At 50.1% G+C, this 15891-nt stretch overlaps 1 protein-coding gene across 10 annotated transcripts in view; it reads left to right on the forward strand.

Annotated features, from left to right (window-relative positions):
- The window catches only part of LOC140404308 (neogenin-like), a 223681-nt gene that overhangs the window by 205201 nt on the left and 2589 nt on the right, over positions 1-15891 (forward strand). For 5 of the 10 annotated variants that reach the window (XM_072492648.1, XM_072492651.1, XM_072492652.1 and 2 more), the window contains exons 22-27: positions 256-403; positions 7239-7474; positions 10365-10457; positions 13084-13233; positions 14424-14768; positions 15201-15337. In XM_072492648.1, coding sequence (XP_072348749.1) covers positions 256-403; positions 7239-7474; positions 10365-10457; positions 13084-13233; positions 14424-14768; positions 15201-15337 — 1109 coding nt within the window. The remainder of the gene's footprint in view (positions 1-255; positions 404-7238; positions 7475-10364; positions 10458-13083; positions 13234-14423; positions 14769-15200; positions 15338-15891) is intronic. The other 5 variants (XM_072492656.1, XM_072492653.1, XM_072492654.1 and 2 more) reach the window with 2 other exon arrangements.

Raw genomic sequence — 15891 nt, forward strand, 5'->3', positions numbered from 1 at the left:
TGAGGCCCCCGGGAATGGGTCCCTGGGCCTGAGAGTGACCCTGACAGGGTGATGCCCTCGATAACTAGGGCCCTGGGCTGGGAGTGACCCTGACAGAGTGAGGCCCCCGGGAATGGGGGCCCTGGGCCGGGCAGTGACCCTGACAGGGTGATGCCCTCGGGTACGGTCCCGGGAGTGACCCTGCTCCCATTGACTTGTGTATCTTTACTCTTTGTTCTTTGGTGAGTTCTGATTGTTAATTTGTGTTTTGCACAGGTCACAACAGTCCCCATGGCAGCCCCACCTCGAGCTTGGATAGCAACACCATGCTCATTATCATCATCTCTGCGGGAGTCTTCACAATCATCATTGTGGTCATCATTGCTTTGTTCTGTACTCGACGCACAAACTACCAGCAGAAAAAGTGAGGAGGGGAATACTTGTAAACATTCCACCGTCCACTGGATTCCGATCGAACCCAAACTTCACTTTTCCTGTTCGTTCTCCATAAGGTTCCAATTTGAGATGAAATTGAAAAGCCTCAGTTCGATATTTGACAGGTTCATAGCTGAGGGGCTGGATTCTCCGCCCCGCTGCTCCACATTCCTGTTGCACCCTGCCGGCGGGATGCTCTGTTACGCCGGCCGGTCAATGGGGTTTCCCAGTGTGGGGCCCCACACCGTCGGGAACCCCCCGGGCTGCCGGCAAAACGGAGACTCCCGCCGGCGGAGAATCCCGCCCCACAACTGCCCCTAATTTGGCCGTAATGGTGAGCTCACCCAGCCGGCAGGGTAACTAGTGTAAACACAAAGATTTCACACTGGCACAATAAGTGGTTTATTTTTTGTTTTGAGTTGAAGCACTTTCTTTGGCGAGTGCGGAGAGCTTTACTCTGAAACTAACTTGTGCTGTACAAAGACCAGGAGGAGGCCATTCGGCCCATCGAGCCTGCTCCACCATTCATTAAGATCATAGCGGTTCTGATTGTGGTCTCAACTGCACTTTCCTGTCTATCTCTGTCCCCCCATAACCCTCGGTTCACTTGTCGATCAAAAAGCTGTCGGACTCGAGTGTTCGCGCACTTAAAGGGACTGAAGGCGGACGTGGCCATGCTCCAAGAGACACACCTGAAGGTGGCGGACCAGGACTGGACGCGAAGAATAGAGGGGTGGCAATAATGGTGGGAAAGCGGGTGTCATTTGAGACTATTATAGCGGACAATGGAGGGCGATATGTGATGGTGAGCGGTAGGCTGCAAGGGACGTGGGTGGTGTTGGTAAACGTATACGCCCCAAACTGGGATGATGCAGGATTCATGAAGCGCATGTTGGGGCGCATTCCGGACCTGGAGATAGGAGGCCTGATAATGGGAGGGGACTTCAATACAGTGTTGGATCCAGCACTAGACCGCTCCAAATCAAGGTACTTAGATGGGGGGAGTGGACCCATGGCGGTTTGCAAGGCCGCAGGCCAGGGAATTTTCTTTCTTCTCCCATGTACACAAAGCCTACTCCCGGATAGATTTCTCATCCCGAGGGTGGAGGAGACGGAGTATTCGGCTATAGCCGTTTCGGACCATGCACCACACTGGGTGGAACTGGAGCTGGGAGAGGAGAGGGACCAACGGCCGTTGTGGCGGCTGGATGTGGGACTGCTGGCGGACGAGGTGGTGTGTGGGAGGGTGAGAGGGTGCATCGAAAGGTACTTGGAGGCCAACGACAACGGGGAGGTGCGGGTGGGGGTGGTATGGGAGGCGTTGAAGGCGGTGATCAGGGGAGAGCTAATCTCCATTAGGGCTCATAGGGAGAAGACAGAGGGTATGGAAAGGGAGAGGTTAGTGGGGGAGATTTTGAGAGTGGACAGGAGATACGCAGAGGCCCCAGAGGAAAGATTACTTGGGGAAAGACGACGGCTCCAGACGGAGTTTGACCTGTTGACCACAGGGAAGGCGGAGGCACAGTGGAGGAAAGCGCAGGGGGCGACCTACGAGTATGGGGAAAAGGCTAGTCGGATGCTGGTACACCAGCTCTGTAAGAAGATGGCAGCGAGGGAAATAGGGGGAGTCAAAGATGGAAGGGGAGCCACGGTTCGGAGTGCGACGAAAATGAACGAGGTATTTAAGGCCTTTTATGAAGAGCTGTAGAGATCCCAGCCCCCAGCGGGGGAAGAGGGGATGAGACGATTCCTAGATCAACTGAGATTCCCGAGGGTGGAGGAGCAAGAGGTGGCTGGTTTGGGGGCACCAATTGGGTTGGAGGAGCTGAGCAAGGGTTTGGGGAGCATGCAGGCGGGGAAGGCCCCGGGACCGGACGGATTCCCGGTGGAGTTCGACAGGAAGTACGTAGACCTGTTGGCCCCGCTACTGGTGAGGACCTTTAATGAGGCAAGAGAGGAGGGGACCCTGCCCATGACAATGTCAGAAGCGACAATTTCTTTGATCCTAAAGCGGGACAAGGACCCACTGCAATGTGGATCGTACAGGCCGATCTCGCTCCTCAATGTGGATGCAAAGTTGCTGGCAAAAGTGCTGGCCACGAGGATCGAGGACTGTGTCCCGGGGGTAATCCACGAGGACCAGACGGGATTTGTAAAGGGCAGGCAACTAAACACCAATGTGCGGCGGCTCTTAAACGTGATAATGATGCCATCGGAGGGGGGAGAGGCGGAGATAGTGGCAGCTGTGGACGCGGAGAAGGCCTTTGACCGAGTAGAGTGGGAGTACCTCTGGGAGGTGCTGCGTAGGTTTGGGTTCAAGGGAGGGTTTATCAGTTGGGTTAAGCTCCTTTACAGAGCCCCTGTGGCGAGTGTAGTGACGAACCGGTGGAGGTCGGAGTACTTTCGACTGTACCGAGGGACGAGGCAGGGGTGCCCCCTGTCCCCCCTGTTGTTCGCATTGGCGATCGAACCATTAGCCATGTCATTGAGGGAGTCTAATAAATGGAGGGGGGTTGTCCGAGGGGGAGAAGAACATCAGGTGTCGCTATATGCGGATGACCTGTTGCTGTACGTGGCGGATCCAATGGAGGGGATGGTGGAGGTCATGCAGACTCTAAGGGAGTTTGGGGAGTTTTCAGGCTATAAGCTCAATGTAGGGAAGAGTGAGCTCTTTGTATTACAGGTGGGGGACCAAGAAAGAGGGATAGGGGACCTACCACTGATGAGGGCGGAGGGGAGCTTTCGGTATCTGGGGATCCAGATAGCCAGGAGTTGGGGGACCCTACATAAACTGAATCTGGCGAGGTTGGTGGAGCAAATGGAGGAGGATTTCAAAAGATGGGACATGTTACCGCTCTCGCTGGTGGGTAGAGTGCAGTCGGTCAAAATGGTGGTCCTTCCGAGGTTTCTGTTTGTGTTTCAGTGCCTTCCCATCGTGATCACTAAGGCCTTTTTTGAGAGAGTAGGCAGGAGTATTATGGGGTTTGTGTGGGCGAATAAGACCCCGAGAGTAAGGAGAGGGTTCCTGGAACGCAGTAGGGACCGAGGAGGGTTGGCGCTGCCAAACCTGGGGAGCTACTACTGGGCAGCAAATGTGGCGATGATCCGCAAGTGGGTTATGGAGGTAGAGGGGGCGGCATGGAAGAGGATGGAGATGGCGTCCTGTAAAGGAACGAGCCTGGGGGCGTTGGTGACGGCACCGCTGCCGCTGTTGCCGACAAAGTATACCACGAGCCCGGTGGTGGCGGCGGCAACGCTAAGGATCTGGGGCCAGTGGAGACGGCACAGGGGTGCAGTGTGGTCCCCGATCAGGGGTAACCACCGGTTTGTCCCGGGGAAGAAGGACGGGGGTTTCCAGAGCTGGCATCGGGCGGGGATTGGAAGAATGAGGGACCTGTTCATCGACGGGACGTTTGCGAGCCTAGGGGCACTGGAGGAGAAGTTCGAGTTACCCCCGGGAAATGCCTTTAGATATATGCAGGTGAGGGCTTTTGTGAGGCGACAGGTGAGGGAATTCCCGTTGCTCCCGGCACAAGAAGTTCAAGATAGGGTGATCTCGGGTTTATGGGTCGGGGAGGGCAAGGTGTTGGAAATACACCAGGAGATGAAAGAAGAGGGGGAAGCGCTGGTAGAAGAGTTGAAGGGTAAATGGGAGAAGGAGCTGGGGGAGGAGATCGAGGAAGGTCTGTGGGCTGATGCCCTAGGTAGGGTTAATTCCTCCTCCTTGTGTGCCAGGCTCAGCCTGATACAATTTAAGGTGGTCCACAGAGCGCACTTGACGGGGGCGAGGTTGAGTAGGTTCTTTGGGGTAGAGGACAGATGTGGAAGGTGCTCAGGGAGCCCGGCGAACATCCATATGTTTTGGTCATGCCCGGCACTGGAGGGGTTCTGGAGAGGAGTGGCGGGAGCAATATCTCAGGTGGTGAAAGTCCGGGTCAAGCCATGCTGGGGGCTAGCAATATTCGGAGTAGTGGACGAACCGGGAGTGCAAGAGGCGAAAGAGGCCGGCATTCTGGCCTTTGCGTCACTAGTAGCCCGGCGAATGATCTTGCTAATGTGGAAGGAGGCGAATCCCCCAGGGTGGAGGCCTGGACAAATGGTATGGCTGGGTTCATAAAGCTGGAGAGGATTAAGTTCGCCTTGAGAGGGTCTGCGCAGGGGTTCTACAGGCGGTGGCAACCGTTCCTAGACTACCTCGCGGAGCGTTAGAGGAAGGTCGGGCAGTAGCAGCAGCAACCGTGGGGGGGGACGGGGACGGGACGGGGGGACAGGGACATCCTGGGGGGGGGGGACACTGCCTGGGAGGGTGGATGAGCAAGAGATAACATGAAGGGTGGGGGAAACTGGCACGTACGGGAGAGAGCCAGTGTATAAAGCTATGTAAATATATCATTTTGCCATGTATATATCTTGCTCTGCGCGATTTCTCGTTTCTTTTGTTACGGGGGGGGGGGGGGGGGGGGTTATTGTTTGTCAGGGAGAAAAATTGTGTTAAAAAACTTTAATACATTTTTTTTTTTAAAAAGCTGTCGAACTCAACGGAATATATTCAATGGCCCAGCCCAATTAACAGCCCTCTGAGAGAGGACATTCCTCCTCAGCTCCATCTTAGATGGGAGACCCTACAGTTTTAAACTGTGCTCCCATGTTCTAGATTCAGGCAACAGAGGGAACAGCCCCTCAGCATCTACCCGGTAAAACCTCGGCAGAATCTTGTATGTTTAATAAGGCCACCTCGCATGCTTCTCCTGTGAGTGCAGGTCCAACACACCTTCTCTGAGCTGCCTGCAATGCAAATATATCCCTCCTGACATCAGTGGACCAAAACTGTGCACATACTCTTGGTGCAGCCTCACTGATGCCTTGTACAATAGTGGCCAGACTTCCCCACTTTTACACTTTATCTCAGTGTAATGAAGGCAGAGTTCTGCCTGCCACCCTGGTTACTCGCTGTATCTGCTAACAAGACCCCTCTGCCTGTCAGCGTTGTGCCGTCTCTTTCCATTTAAATAATAAGTTGCTTCTCTATTGTTGTCGCCAAAGTGGACAGCCTCACACTTTCCCCTGTTATACTTTATCTGTCAGTTTTTTGTCCGTTCACTTAACCTGTTGATTTTAATTTGTAGACTTTTGGTATCCTCCTCACAACTTGCTTTCCCGCCTAACCTATCATTAGCAAATTTATCAACAGTACAGTCAGTCCCTTCACCCACATCATTAATATAGATTATAGATAGTTGATTTGCCCAGCACTGATCCCTGTGGCACAGTGTGACATCCTTAAAATGACCCGTTTATTCCAACTCTCTGTTTCCTGTTAGTTAGCTGGTCCTTTATCCCTATAATTAATATATCTCCCCAACATGATAAACTCTCATCTTGTATAGTAACCTGTCAATAGCAGCTTATCAAATTCCTTTTGGACAAACAAATGCACCACATCCACTGGTTCCCCTTTATCCAACCTGTTTGTTGTTCCATTGGCAAAGAACTCCAGTAACCTGTCCGGGAGTGTTTGATGGGGACAGTGTAGAGGGAGCTTTACTCTGTATCTAACCCCGTGCTGTACCTGTCCTGGGAGTGTTTGATGGGACAGTGTGGAGGGAGATTTACTCTGTATCTAACCCCGTGCTGTACCTGTCCTGGGAGTGTTTGATGGGGACAGTGTAGCGGGAGCTTTACTCTGTATCTAACCCCGTGCTGTACCTGTCCTGGGAGTGTTTGATGGGGACTGTGTAGAGGGAGCTTTACTCTGTATCTAACCCCGTGCTGTACCTGTCCTGGGAGTGTTTGATGGGGACAGTGTAGAGGGAGCTTTACTCTGTATCTAACCCCATACTGTATCTGTCCTGGGAGTGTTTCATGGGGACAGTGTAGAGGGAGCTTTACTCTGTATTTAACCTTGTGCTGTACCTGTCCTGGGAGTGTTTGATGGGGACAGTGTAGAGGGAGCTTTACTCTGTGTCTAACCCCGTGCTGTACCTGTCCTGGGAGTGTTTGATGGGGACAGTGTAGAGGGAGCTTTACTCTGTGTCTAACCCCGTGCTGTACCTGTCCTGGGAGTGTTTGATGGGGACAGTGTAGAGGGAGCTTTACTCTGTATCTAACCCCGTGCTGTACCTGTCCTGGGAGTGTTTAATGGGGACAGTGTAGAGGGAGCTTTACTCTGTATCTAACCCCGTGCTGTACCTGTCCTGGGAGTGTTTGATGGGGACAGTGTAGAGGGAGCTTTACTCTGTAACTAACCCCGTGCTGTGCCTGTCCGGGAGTGTTTGATGGGGACAGTGTAGAGGGAGCTTTACTCTGTATCTAACCCCGTGCTGTACCTGTCCTGGGAGTGTTTGATGGGGACAGTGTAGAGGGAGCTTTACTCTGTAACTAACCCCGTGCTGTACCTGTCCGGGAGTGTTTGATGTGGACAGTGTAGAGGGAGCTTTACTCTGTATCTAACCCCGTGCTGTACCTGTCCTGGGAGTGTTTGATGGGGACAGTGTAGAGGGAGCTTTACTCTGTAACTAACCCCGTGCTGTACCTGTCCGGGAGTGTTTGATGTGGACAGTGTAGAGGGAGCTTTACTCTGTATCTAACCCCGTGCTGTACCTGTCCTGGGAGTGTTTGATGTGGATAGTGTAGAGGGAGCTTTACTCTGTATCGAACCCCGTGCTGTACCTGTCCTGGGAGTGTTTGATGCTGAATGTTTGATGCGGACTCTTGTCTGTTGCTAATATCCCTTCACTTTAATGAGTATTAAATTTACTGAAGTTGAATGTACAAAGTCTGCACTCTTTCTCCCCCCTCAGTCCTGTTGGTGTTTTTCTTTCTAGGAAACGTGCAGCTTGTAAATCTGCCAATGGGTCTCACAAATACAAAGGGAACTCAAAGGATGTCAACCCCCCTGATCTCTGGATCCACCACGAACGCCTGGAGCTGAAACCGATTGACAAGTCACCAGAGCCAAACCCGGTCATGACAGACACCCCCATTCCCCGTAATTCCCAAGACATTACTCCAGTCGAAAATTCCATGGAGAAGGAGCAGCAGCGGAGCAATTCCTATCTGGGTGAGTTCAATGTTGGGGACCAAGGGCAATGTGTCCAAGTTTGCAGACGACACTAAGATAAGTGGTAAAGCAAAATGTGCAGAGGATACTGGAAGTCTGCAGAGGGATTTGGATAGGCTAAGTGAATGGGCTAGGGTCTAGCAGATGGAATACAATGTTGACAAATGTGAGGTTATCCATTTTGGTAGGAATAACAGCAAAAGGGATTATTATTTAAATGATAAAATATTAAAACATGCTGCTGTGCAGAGAGACCTGGGTGTGCTAGTGCATGAGTTGCAAAAAGTTGGTTTACAGGTGCAGCAGGTGATTAAGAAGGCAAATGGAATTTTGTCCTTCATTGCTAGAGGGATGGAGTTTAAGACTAGGGAGGTTATGCTGCAATTGTATAAGGTGTTAGTGAGGCCACACCTGGAGTATTGTGTTCAGTTTTGGTCTCCTTACTTGAGAAAGGACGTACTGGCACTGGAGGGTGTGCAGAGGAGATTCACTAGGTTAATCCCAGAGCTGAAGGGGTTGGATTACGAGGAGAGGTTGAGTAGACGGGGACTGTACTCGTTGGAATTTAGAAGGATGAGGGGGGATCTTATAGAAACGTATAAAATTATGAAGGGAATAGATAGGATAGATGCGGGCAGGTTGTTCCCACTGGCGGGTGAAAGCAGAACTAGGAGGCATAGCCTCAAAATAAGGGGAAGTAGATTTAGGACTGAGTTTAGGAGGAACTTCTTCACCCATAGGGTTGTGAATCTGTGGAATTCCTTGCCCAGTGAAGCAGTTGAGGCTCCTTCATCAAATGTTTTTAAATGTTTTAGTTTTTTGAAGAATAAAGGGATTAAGGGTTATGGTGTTAGGGCCGGGAAGTGGAGCTGATTCCACAAAAGATCAGCCATGATCTCATTGAATGGCGGAGCAGGCTCGAGGGGCCAGATGGCCGACTCCTGCTCCTAGTTCTTATGTTCTTATGTTGTGGCTGACATGACAACAAGCAGTCAGTTGCTGTGATCGGACTCTCGGGGATGAAATGAAATGAAAAATGAAAATCGCTTATTGTCACAAGTAGGCTTCAAATGAAGTTACTGTAAAAAGCCCCTAGTTGCCACATTCGGCACCTGTTCGGGGAGGCTTACGGGAATTGAACCGTGCTGCTGGCCTGCCTTGGTCTGCTTTAAAAGCCAGCGATTTAGCCCAGTGTGCTAAACCAGCCCCTGGATTCGGGGGGTGCTGTTTATATTCCTGTTAGGCCAATGGAAACAAACTCAATACTTCAGACCGTGGAATGTTACCTAGAACCAACAAGGCTTGGTACAAATAAACAAAAGGAAAAGGTGAATAAAGACCTCACACCGCATCCAAAACGCAAGCTGCCTTCCTGCTCGGTCTGCCAGCTGTCAATGAAGCGAATTATTGGGAAATGAAGCAGGGAGAGCTGGGAAATGGCTCCCAAATCCTAATGCAGTTCAACCCCATCAGTAATAATTGCTGGAATTACTCAGCAAGTTAAAGCAGTTTGTGAAGTGGGAAACAGAGTTAAAGTTTCACATCTGCGACCCTTCATCGGAACAGTTCTGATATTTTTATTTCCTCACTTCCGTCTAATCATTCGGCAATCGCACGGACATATCCTGGCAGGCATGTGTAACGGGAGCTCCTGGAGATAGCTCAACTTAAAAAGATTGAAAATTTATAAATTAAGGAAGGGAGTGCATTTGGCAGATGTGGATTTACTGAATTCGTTCAGCTGATACTTAGACCTGTTTCTGGCTGGGTTAAGATCACCTCATCCAGGGTGGCACAGTGGTTAGCACTGTTGCTTCACAAAACCAGGATTTCATGTTCGATTCCCGGCTTGGGTCACTGTCTGTGCGGAGTCTGCACGTTCTCCCTGTGCCTGCGTGGGTTTCCTCCGGGTGCTCCGGTTTCCTCCCACAAGTCCCAAAATACGTGCTGTTAGATGAATTGGATATTCTGAATTCTCCCTCTGTGTACCCGAACAGGCGCCAGAGTGTGGCGACTAGGGGATTTTCACAGTTACTTCATTGCAGTGTTAATGTATGCCTACTTGTGACGAAAAAAAAAATTATTATTATTTCCCACAGCGTGGGAATTGTCAGAACCCGAGGGAGATGATCTAGAACATAGAACATTACAGCGCAGTACAGGCCCTTCGGCCCTCGATGTTGTGCCGACCTGTGAAACCACTCTAAAGCCCATCTACACTATTCCCTTATCGTCCATATGTCTATCCAATGACCATTTGAATGCCCTTAGTGTTGGCGAGTCCACTACTGTTGCAGGCAGGGCATTCCACGCCCTTACTACTCTCTGAGTAAAGAACCTACCTCTGACATCTGTCCTATATCTATCTCCCCTCAATTTAAAGCTATGTCCCCTCGTGCTAGACATCACCATCCGAGGAAAAAGGCTCTCACTGTCCACCCTATCCAATCCTCTGATCATCTTGTGTGCCTCAATTAAGTCACCTCTTAACCTTCTTCTCTCTAACGAAAACAGCCTCAAGTCCCTCAGCCTTTCCTCATAAGATCTTCCCTCCATACCAGGCAACATTCTGGTAAATCTCCTCTGCACCCTTTCCAATGCTTCCACATCCATCCTATAATGCGGCGACCAGAATTGAACTGGTTTCGGATGCCTCAGGGGGTCAGAGAGGAATTTCCCAGGTTTAAATTTTCCACATTTATCGGTTTTCCTGGTGTCAGGAGCCGACACGATTTTTGGATGTGAGCTGTGAGCAAGGCAGTGGTGTAGGAGCCGACAGCGTTTTTTACCTGTCATTGTTGATATGGTTTGAGTAGTTTCTGCCTGATGAGTGTGGTTATGCAGTAAAGCTCCGCGAGCCGGTGATATTATGGGATGTTTCTGCTTGCAGGCCGTGAACTGGAAGATGGCATAACCACGCTGAATGGGCGGCGAGGACTGCGACCAAAGATGATGATGCCTTTTGATGCTCAGCCACCTCAGCGTATGTGATAATATCTTTATGTAGCCATTTGAGGGTTGTGTTAATATTTTATAACTACGCCCGGATAATAAAAGATGCAGAAATACCTGAGCCAGGTGATAATGAATGAATTGTCCAATCTGAAGGCCTTGTGGATAAAGGCCGTGTTTCCCTGATCCATACAGACCCAAATCCTGTTACAACCCGCAGGTTGTGTTGATTGGCCGCGATAAATTGCCCTTAGTAACCAAAAGGATTAGGAGGGGTTATTGGGTTACGGGGATAGGGTGGAAGTGAGGGCTTAAGTGGGTCGGTGCAGACTCGATGGGCCGAATGGCCTCCTTCTGCACTGCTTGTTCTATGTTCTGGATATGGAGAATCCAAGGTCCAGAAGGTCACTATCCAGGAATTACTGCTGGAAAACAGGATGGTCCCCAGAGGCAGGGCTCGGACTGATGCTCTCAACTGCACCTCTTGGGTGGATTTGCACCAGCTCAGAGAAAAAAAGAGCCAAATGAAAGAAGGGGCAGGTTAATGCTACTCGGTGCCCAATGTCGTCACTGTATCAATTGGTACAAGGTTCAGGAGAAAGTCTTCTTAAATTTACAGCTCGTTTTACTGGGGACTTCTTAAAATCCTAAATATATAATCAGGCCATAGTTTTCTGTAACACTGGGCAAATGTAAATGAGTAATTAACACCATCATCAAAACAGCTGTAACGTTCTGGCTGAAACAGAAATCACTGAATCTCCTTGGGTTAAATATTGGTGAAAGTGTAATAAAGGATGGAAGTTAAACATGGTGGAAAAGTATTCAAATAACTGTTGAAAACTGACTGATTGCAACCTTCATTTCAGCCATGTGTGTGTCTGGAGTTTAAAAAAGAGCAGAAAGTAAATAAAGAGCAAAAGGAACACCCCCACCGGGTCGGAGAATCGCCGGGGGCCGGCGTGAATCCCGCCCCCGCCGTGTCCCAAATTCTCCGCCACCAGAGATTCGGCGGGGGCGGGAATCGCACCGGTCGCTGGAAATCGCGCCGGTCGGCGGGCCCACCCCCGGCGATTCTCCGGTCCGCGATGGGCCGCAGTCCCGCCGCTGTCAACCCACGCCAGCCGGCGTGGATTGAACCACCTTTCGAACGGCGGGACAAGGCGGCGCGAGCGGGCTCCGGGATCCTGGGGGGCACGCGGGGCAATCTGGCCCCGGGGGGGTGTCCCCACGGTGGCCTGGCCCGCGATCGGGGCCCACCGATCCACGGGCGGGCCTGTGCCGTGGGGGCACTCTTTTCCTTCCGCCTTCGCCATGGTCTTCACTATGGCGGAGGCGGAAGAGACCCCCTCCACTGCGCATGCGCGGGGATGCCATGAGCGGCCGCTGACGCTCCCGCGCATGCGTCGCACGGCAAAGTCATTTCCGCGCCAGCTGGCGGGGCGGAAATCAGTCCGGCGCGGGCCTAGCCCCTCAAGGTGAGGGCTCGGCCCCTCAAGGTGCGGAGAATTCTGCACCTTTGGGGCGGCGCGATGCCGGACTGATTCGAGACGTTTTTGGCGCCGGTCGGCGGACATCGCGCCGATTGCGGAGAATCCCATCCCATGTGTTTCAGAGCGGGGCTGAGTGTGATCCAACTTCATTTTTTAAAATATAAATTTAGAGTACCCAATTATTTTTTTTCCTAATTAAGGGGCAATTTAGCGTGGTCAGTCCACCTACCCTCCACATTTTTGTTGGGTTGTGGGGGTGAGACCCACGCAGACAAGGGGAGAATGTGCAAACTCCAGACGGACAGTGACCCGGGTCCTCGGCGGCGTGAGGCAGCAGTGCTAATCACTGCACCAGCCTGCTGCCCGTGTGATCCAACTTTATAACAGACAGAACCTCAATTGGTTTGTTCCCCGGTGGGGTTTTCAGTCTAGGATTCTTTAAGACTATTTAGGGGCCCATCTGTTCGCCCCCTTCCATCGTTCTCCCTCGCAGTGCCTGATCTTCAGGCTCTGTGAGCAAACCCCTCGCTTCCAAGACTGGCGGTGGCGATTCAAAGCCCCACACCAGATATTTCAGTACTTAATGGTCACCTTTTTGTGCAGTCCAAAGCACATTTCAACAAAGTATTTTTGAAGCATGGTCACTGCTTTAATGCAGGAAATGCACAATTTGAACACAGCAAGATCCCGTAAACAGCAATGTGCTCATGGCCATGAGCATTTGGGTATTTGATAGGGATTGGCTCTGCTTGCCTTCAAAATGGTGTCACCCCATGTTCCCTGTGCATGACTAGTTCTTTCAGTATGCACTTCCTTCAAACTGTTTTTCTAAATGAGGTGCCTTGTCAGAGAATGAGGCCTGCATAGTACCTCCAAGCTTGCTGCGTGCCCCCAGCCACCTGCACAGCTTAGCAGGGGCCCTGATGCCAAGGGATCCTCCACGTCCATCTGAGAGCAGACCCAACCTCCATTTAATTTCACCCCTGGAAGGTGGGGGCCTGAGGCCTGGTATCTCGGAGTTCTCCGTTAGATCAGCGTCCTGAATAGGGATGACGAGGGGTTCTGAATGTGATTCATGTGTCTGGGTACAGGGGGTAGGGTATCTCGGGGTCACTGTAGTTGGTTCTGTGTGTGAAGTGCTCTCTATGTTATATTCATTCACAGCTGTGATTAGTGCCCATCCCATCCATTCACTCGACAATCCTCATCACCATCACCACTGTGACGGGCCTTCACCCCCAGCTCGCAGCTACTTTCGCCATCAGATCAGCAGCCGCCCGCTTGACTCCGCAGTAGACAGGGCCAATTCTGCAGGTGAGATCTCAACCCAGGTGCCTCGGAACCACAAGAGTGGAGCTGTATCTGCTGCCTTTAGCTTTATTCCTAGGTTATAACTTCCTCTGTGTGAGGGGCAGCAGTGTTTATCATCAACCAGCACCCTCCTGTCCACTACAGGTTGGGTTCATTCTCAGCTTTTTTCAGGGAAGTGACTCGCTGATCAACATTTCAATCCTCAATCCCTGAAAATATTGTGTAGGTTTTGAACTTCTCAATCTCTGCCCTACTTGGGATTGTCTTTCCTAAAGCTCCAGCAGTTATATTTGGATGAATGGTAGTAGTGAGGTTGGAAATGACCACCAGGTATTTATCTTGGACAGGATCTTGGGACCAGAAAGAGCAAAAACATCATTTATAAACTTTGAGTGAAGCTCCAGCGGTTGGGAAAGAGTGAATGTAAAACAGAGCCCGGGGTAACAAATTGATGTATGGTCTGATTGTACCTCCAGGATGATTCACTTGTTTGCAAGAGCTGAACTAAAGGTAATATTTAAAGAATGAGGCAGATTAAGAGATAGTTTAACAATTCGCTAAATGTGTGGCTCTTTTTCTATCAGCACAGCACAAATTAGCTGGCAATCTATTATTTTTTCAATGTATGAAAGGATGGGACAGGGTAGATAGATGCAGACTGGTTCATGAATTTGAAGGATCAAGGTTGAGAAACTGTAAACCCAAGATGAAATGTTTAGATCGGCAGGTAAGCCAAACCTCTTTACACAGAGGCCGTGGAACTTAATCACTGGATTGGTGGAAATGCAGAAACCGTTTCAGCATGAAAGGGAGATTGGAGAAGTGAATGAAAGAAATGGGAACGGGTAGGTTAATGTCATTAGACTATTTGACGGTGTGGAGACCATTTTGTGTTGTAACTTTTTGGTATTTCATCACGCTAATGGTTCTAATTTATGTTTATCGGATTAAACATTGCTCTTGTTTTGCTTCGCTTGTACTGTAATGTCATCTGGAGATACTCAAACCAAATTTAGGATACCATACCTCAAATGGCTTTCTTTGTGCTGGACTAACCTCGGGACATGGTTATCAGAGTTCTTCTATAAATCAGTTAGGCAAAGAAAACGTCTGTTGACTTGTTCAGTTGTTTAGAATGAGAATGACCTCTTTACACAGTGAGTCGATTTATATATTTTTTGTTCACAATAAAGCATCTCCATCTGAGACTGTGGATTGTTTAAGTGAAGATTTGGAGAAGCCCTGGAGTGTTGACTGTTTCCCGATGATTCCTATTCCAGAATCCGTACGGAATACACCCAATAGCGACATGTCCCCAGCGCCCAGTTCGCAGGCTCACCCTGTGGAGAACGTGGAGACTGACGTACCCGAAGTTTCCTACCTGCCTGGGTCTCAGGAGGAGGAGTCCAATCGCAATGTCCCGACAGCCCATGTACGTCCATCCCACCCACTGAAAAGCTTTGCTGTGATTACGATTCCTCCAGCCAGCACCAGCTATGAAACAACATCATCCAGTATGCCATTACTGTCTCAGACAGGTGAGCTGGTACTGACTTGCCGATTGTGCAAAGGGGGGGGGGGGGCGAGGGATTCACATTGGGAGGGATCAAACCTTCAGCAGGAATTCTTGCATCTCTTGCTTTGCATGTTTCTATCGTGGGTGGGTGTGAACTTTATCTAATGTTGAAAATGAGCTTCGACAGTTCTGGAAACCTTTTAAAAAAAATTAATTTAAAGTACCCAATTCATTTTTTTTCAATTAAGGGGCAATTTAACGTGGCCAATCCACCTACCCTGCACATCTTCGGGTTGTGGGGGCGAAACCCACACAAACACGGGGAGAATGTGCAAACTCCACACAGTGACCCAGAATCGAACCTGGGACCTCGGCGCCGTGAGGCAGCAGTGCTAACCCTCTGCGCCACCGTGCTGCCGTTCTGGAAATCTGACTGATCTTGTTTCAATTACAGGAACAAACCCTCAGGTACAATCAGTGAAGACGGCATCAATAGGAACACTGGGGAGGAGCAGATCTCCAATGGCAGTTACTGTACCCAGCGCACCAGAGCTCGCAGAATCCACTAAAATGCTGGAGGATTCGGACAGTGTAAGTTTGAACTGATTTTATTCAAATGCTGGTTTGTTTTGTACATCTCCTGTGGCAATATTCCCAGGAATGGATCGTCTTTCTTTCCCACAGCCACTTACTATTCGAATTTCTCAACTTTACCAGTGTCGGGTGAATGTTTCAATATTCATCACCCTCCGCCCCACCCAGCTAACAGGAGGGATGAGATCAGCAATAGCCAACAAAAGCTTTTAAAATTGTGATGAAGGTTTTTGTATCCCACACCCTATTTTAAATCTTTTAAATGAACTCTTCTGGTTTTTTGTTTTCTTTCTCTGCAAATATTGGTTTTGTTTCCTCTGGGTAACCTCATTTTTTTGATCCCCGACATTGTGTTGTCGGTACCTCAGGGAGACAGTGGCATTGTGGTCGTGCCACTGGTCTAGTTAGTAATCCAGAGGCCTGGGTCGGTGCTCTGGGGACATGGGTTCGAATCCCGGCATGGCAGCTGGTGGAATTTACATTCAATTAATCAAATCTGGAATTGAAACCTAATCTCAGCGATGGTGACCATTGTCGATTGTGGTAAAACA

This window comes from Scyliorhinus torazame, chromosome 30 (assembly GCF_047496885.1).
Source record: "Scyliorhinus torazame isolate Kashiwa2021f chromosome 30, sScyTor2.1, whole genome shotgun sequence".
NCBI lineage: Eukaryota > Metazoa > Chordata > Chondrichthyes > Carcharhiniformes > Scyliorhinidae > Scyliorhinus > Scyliorhinus torazame.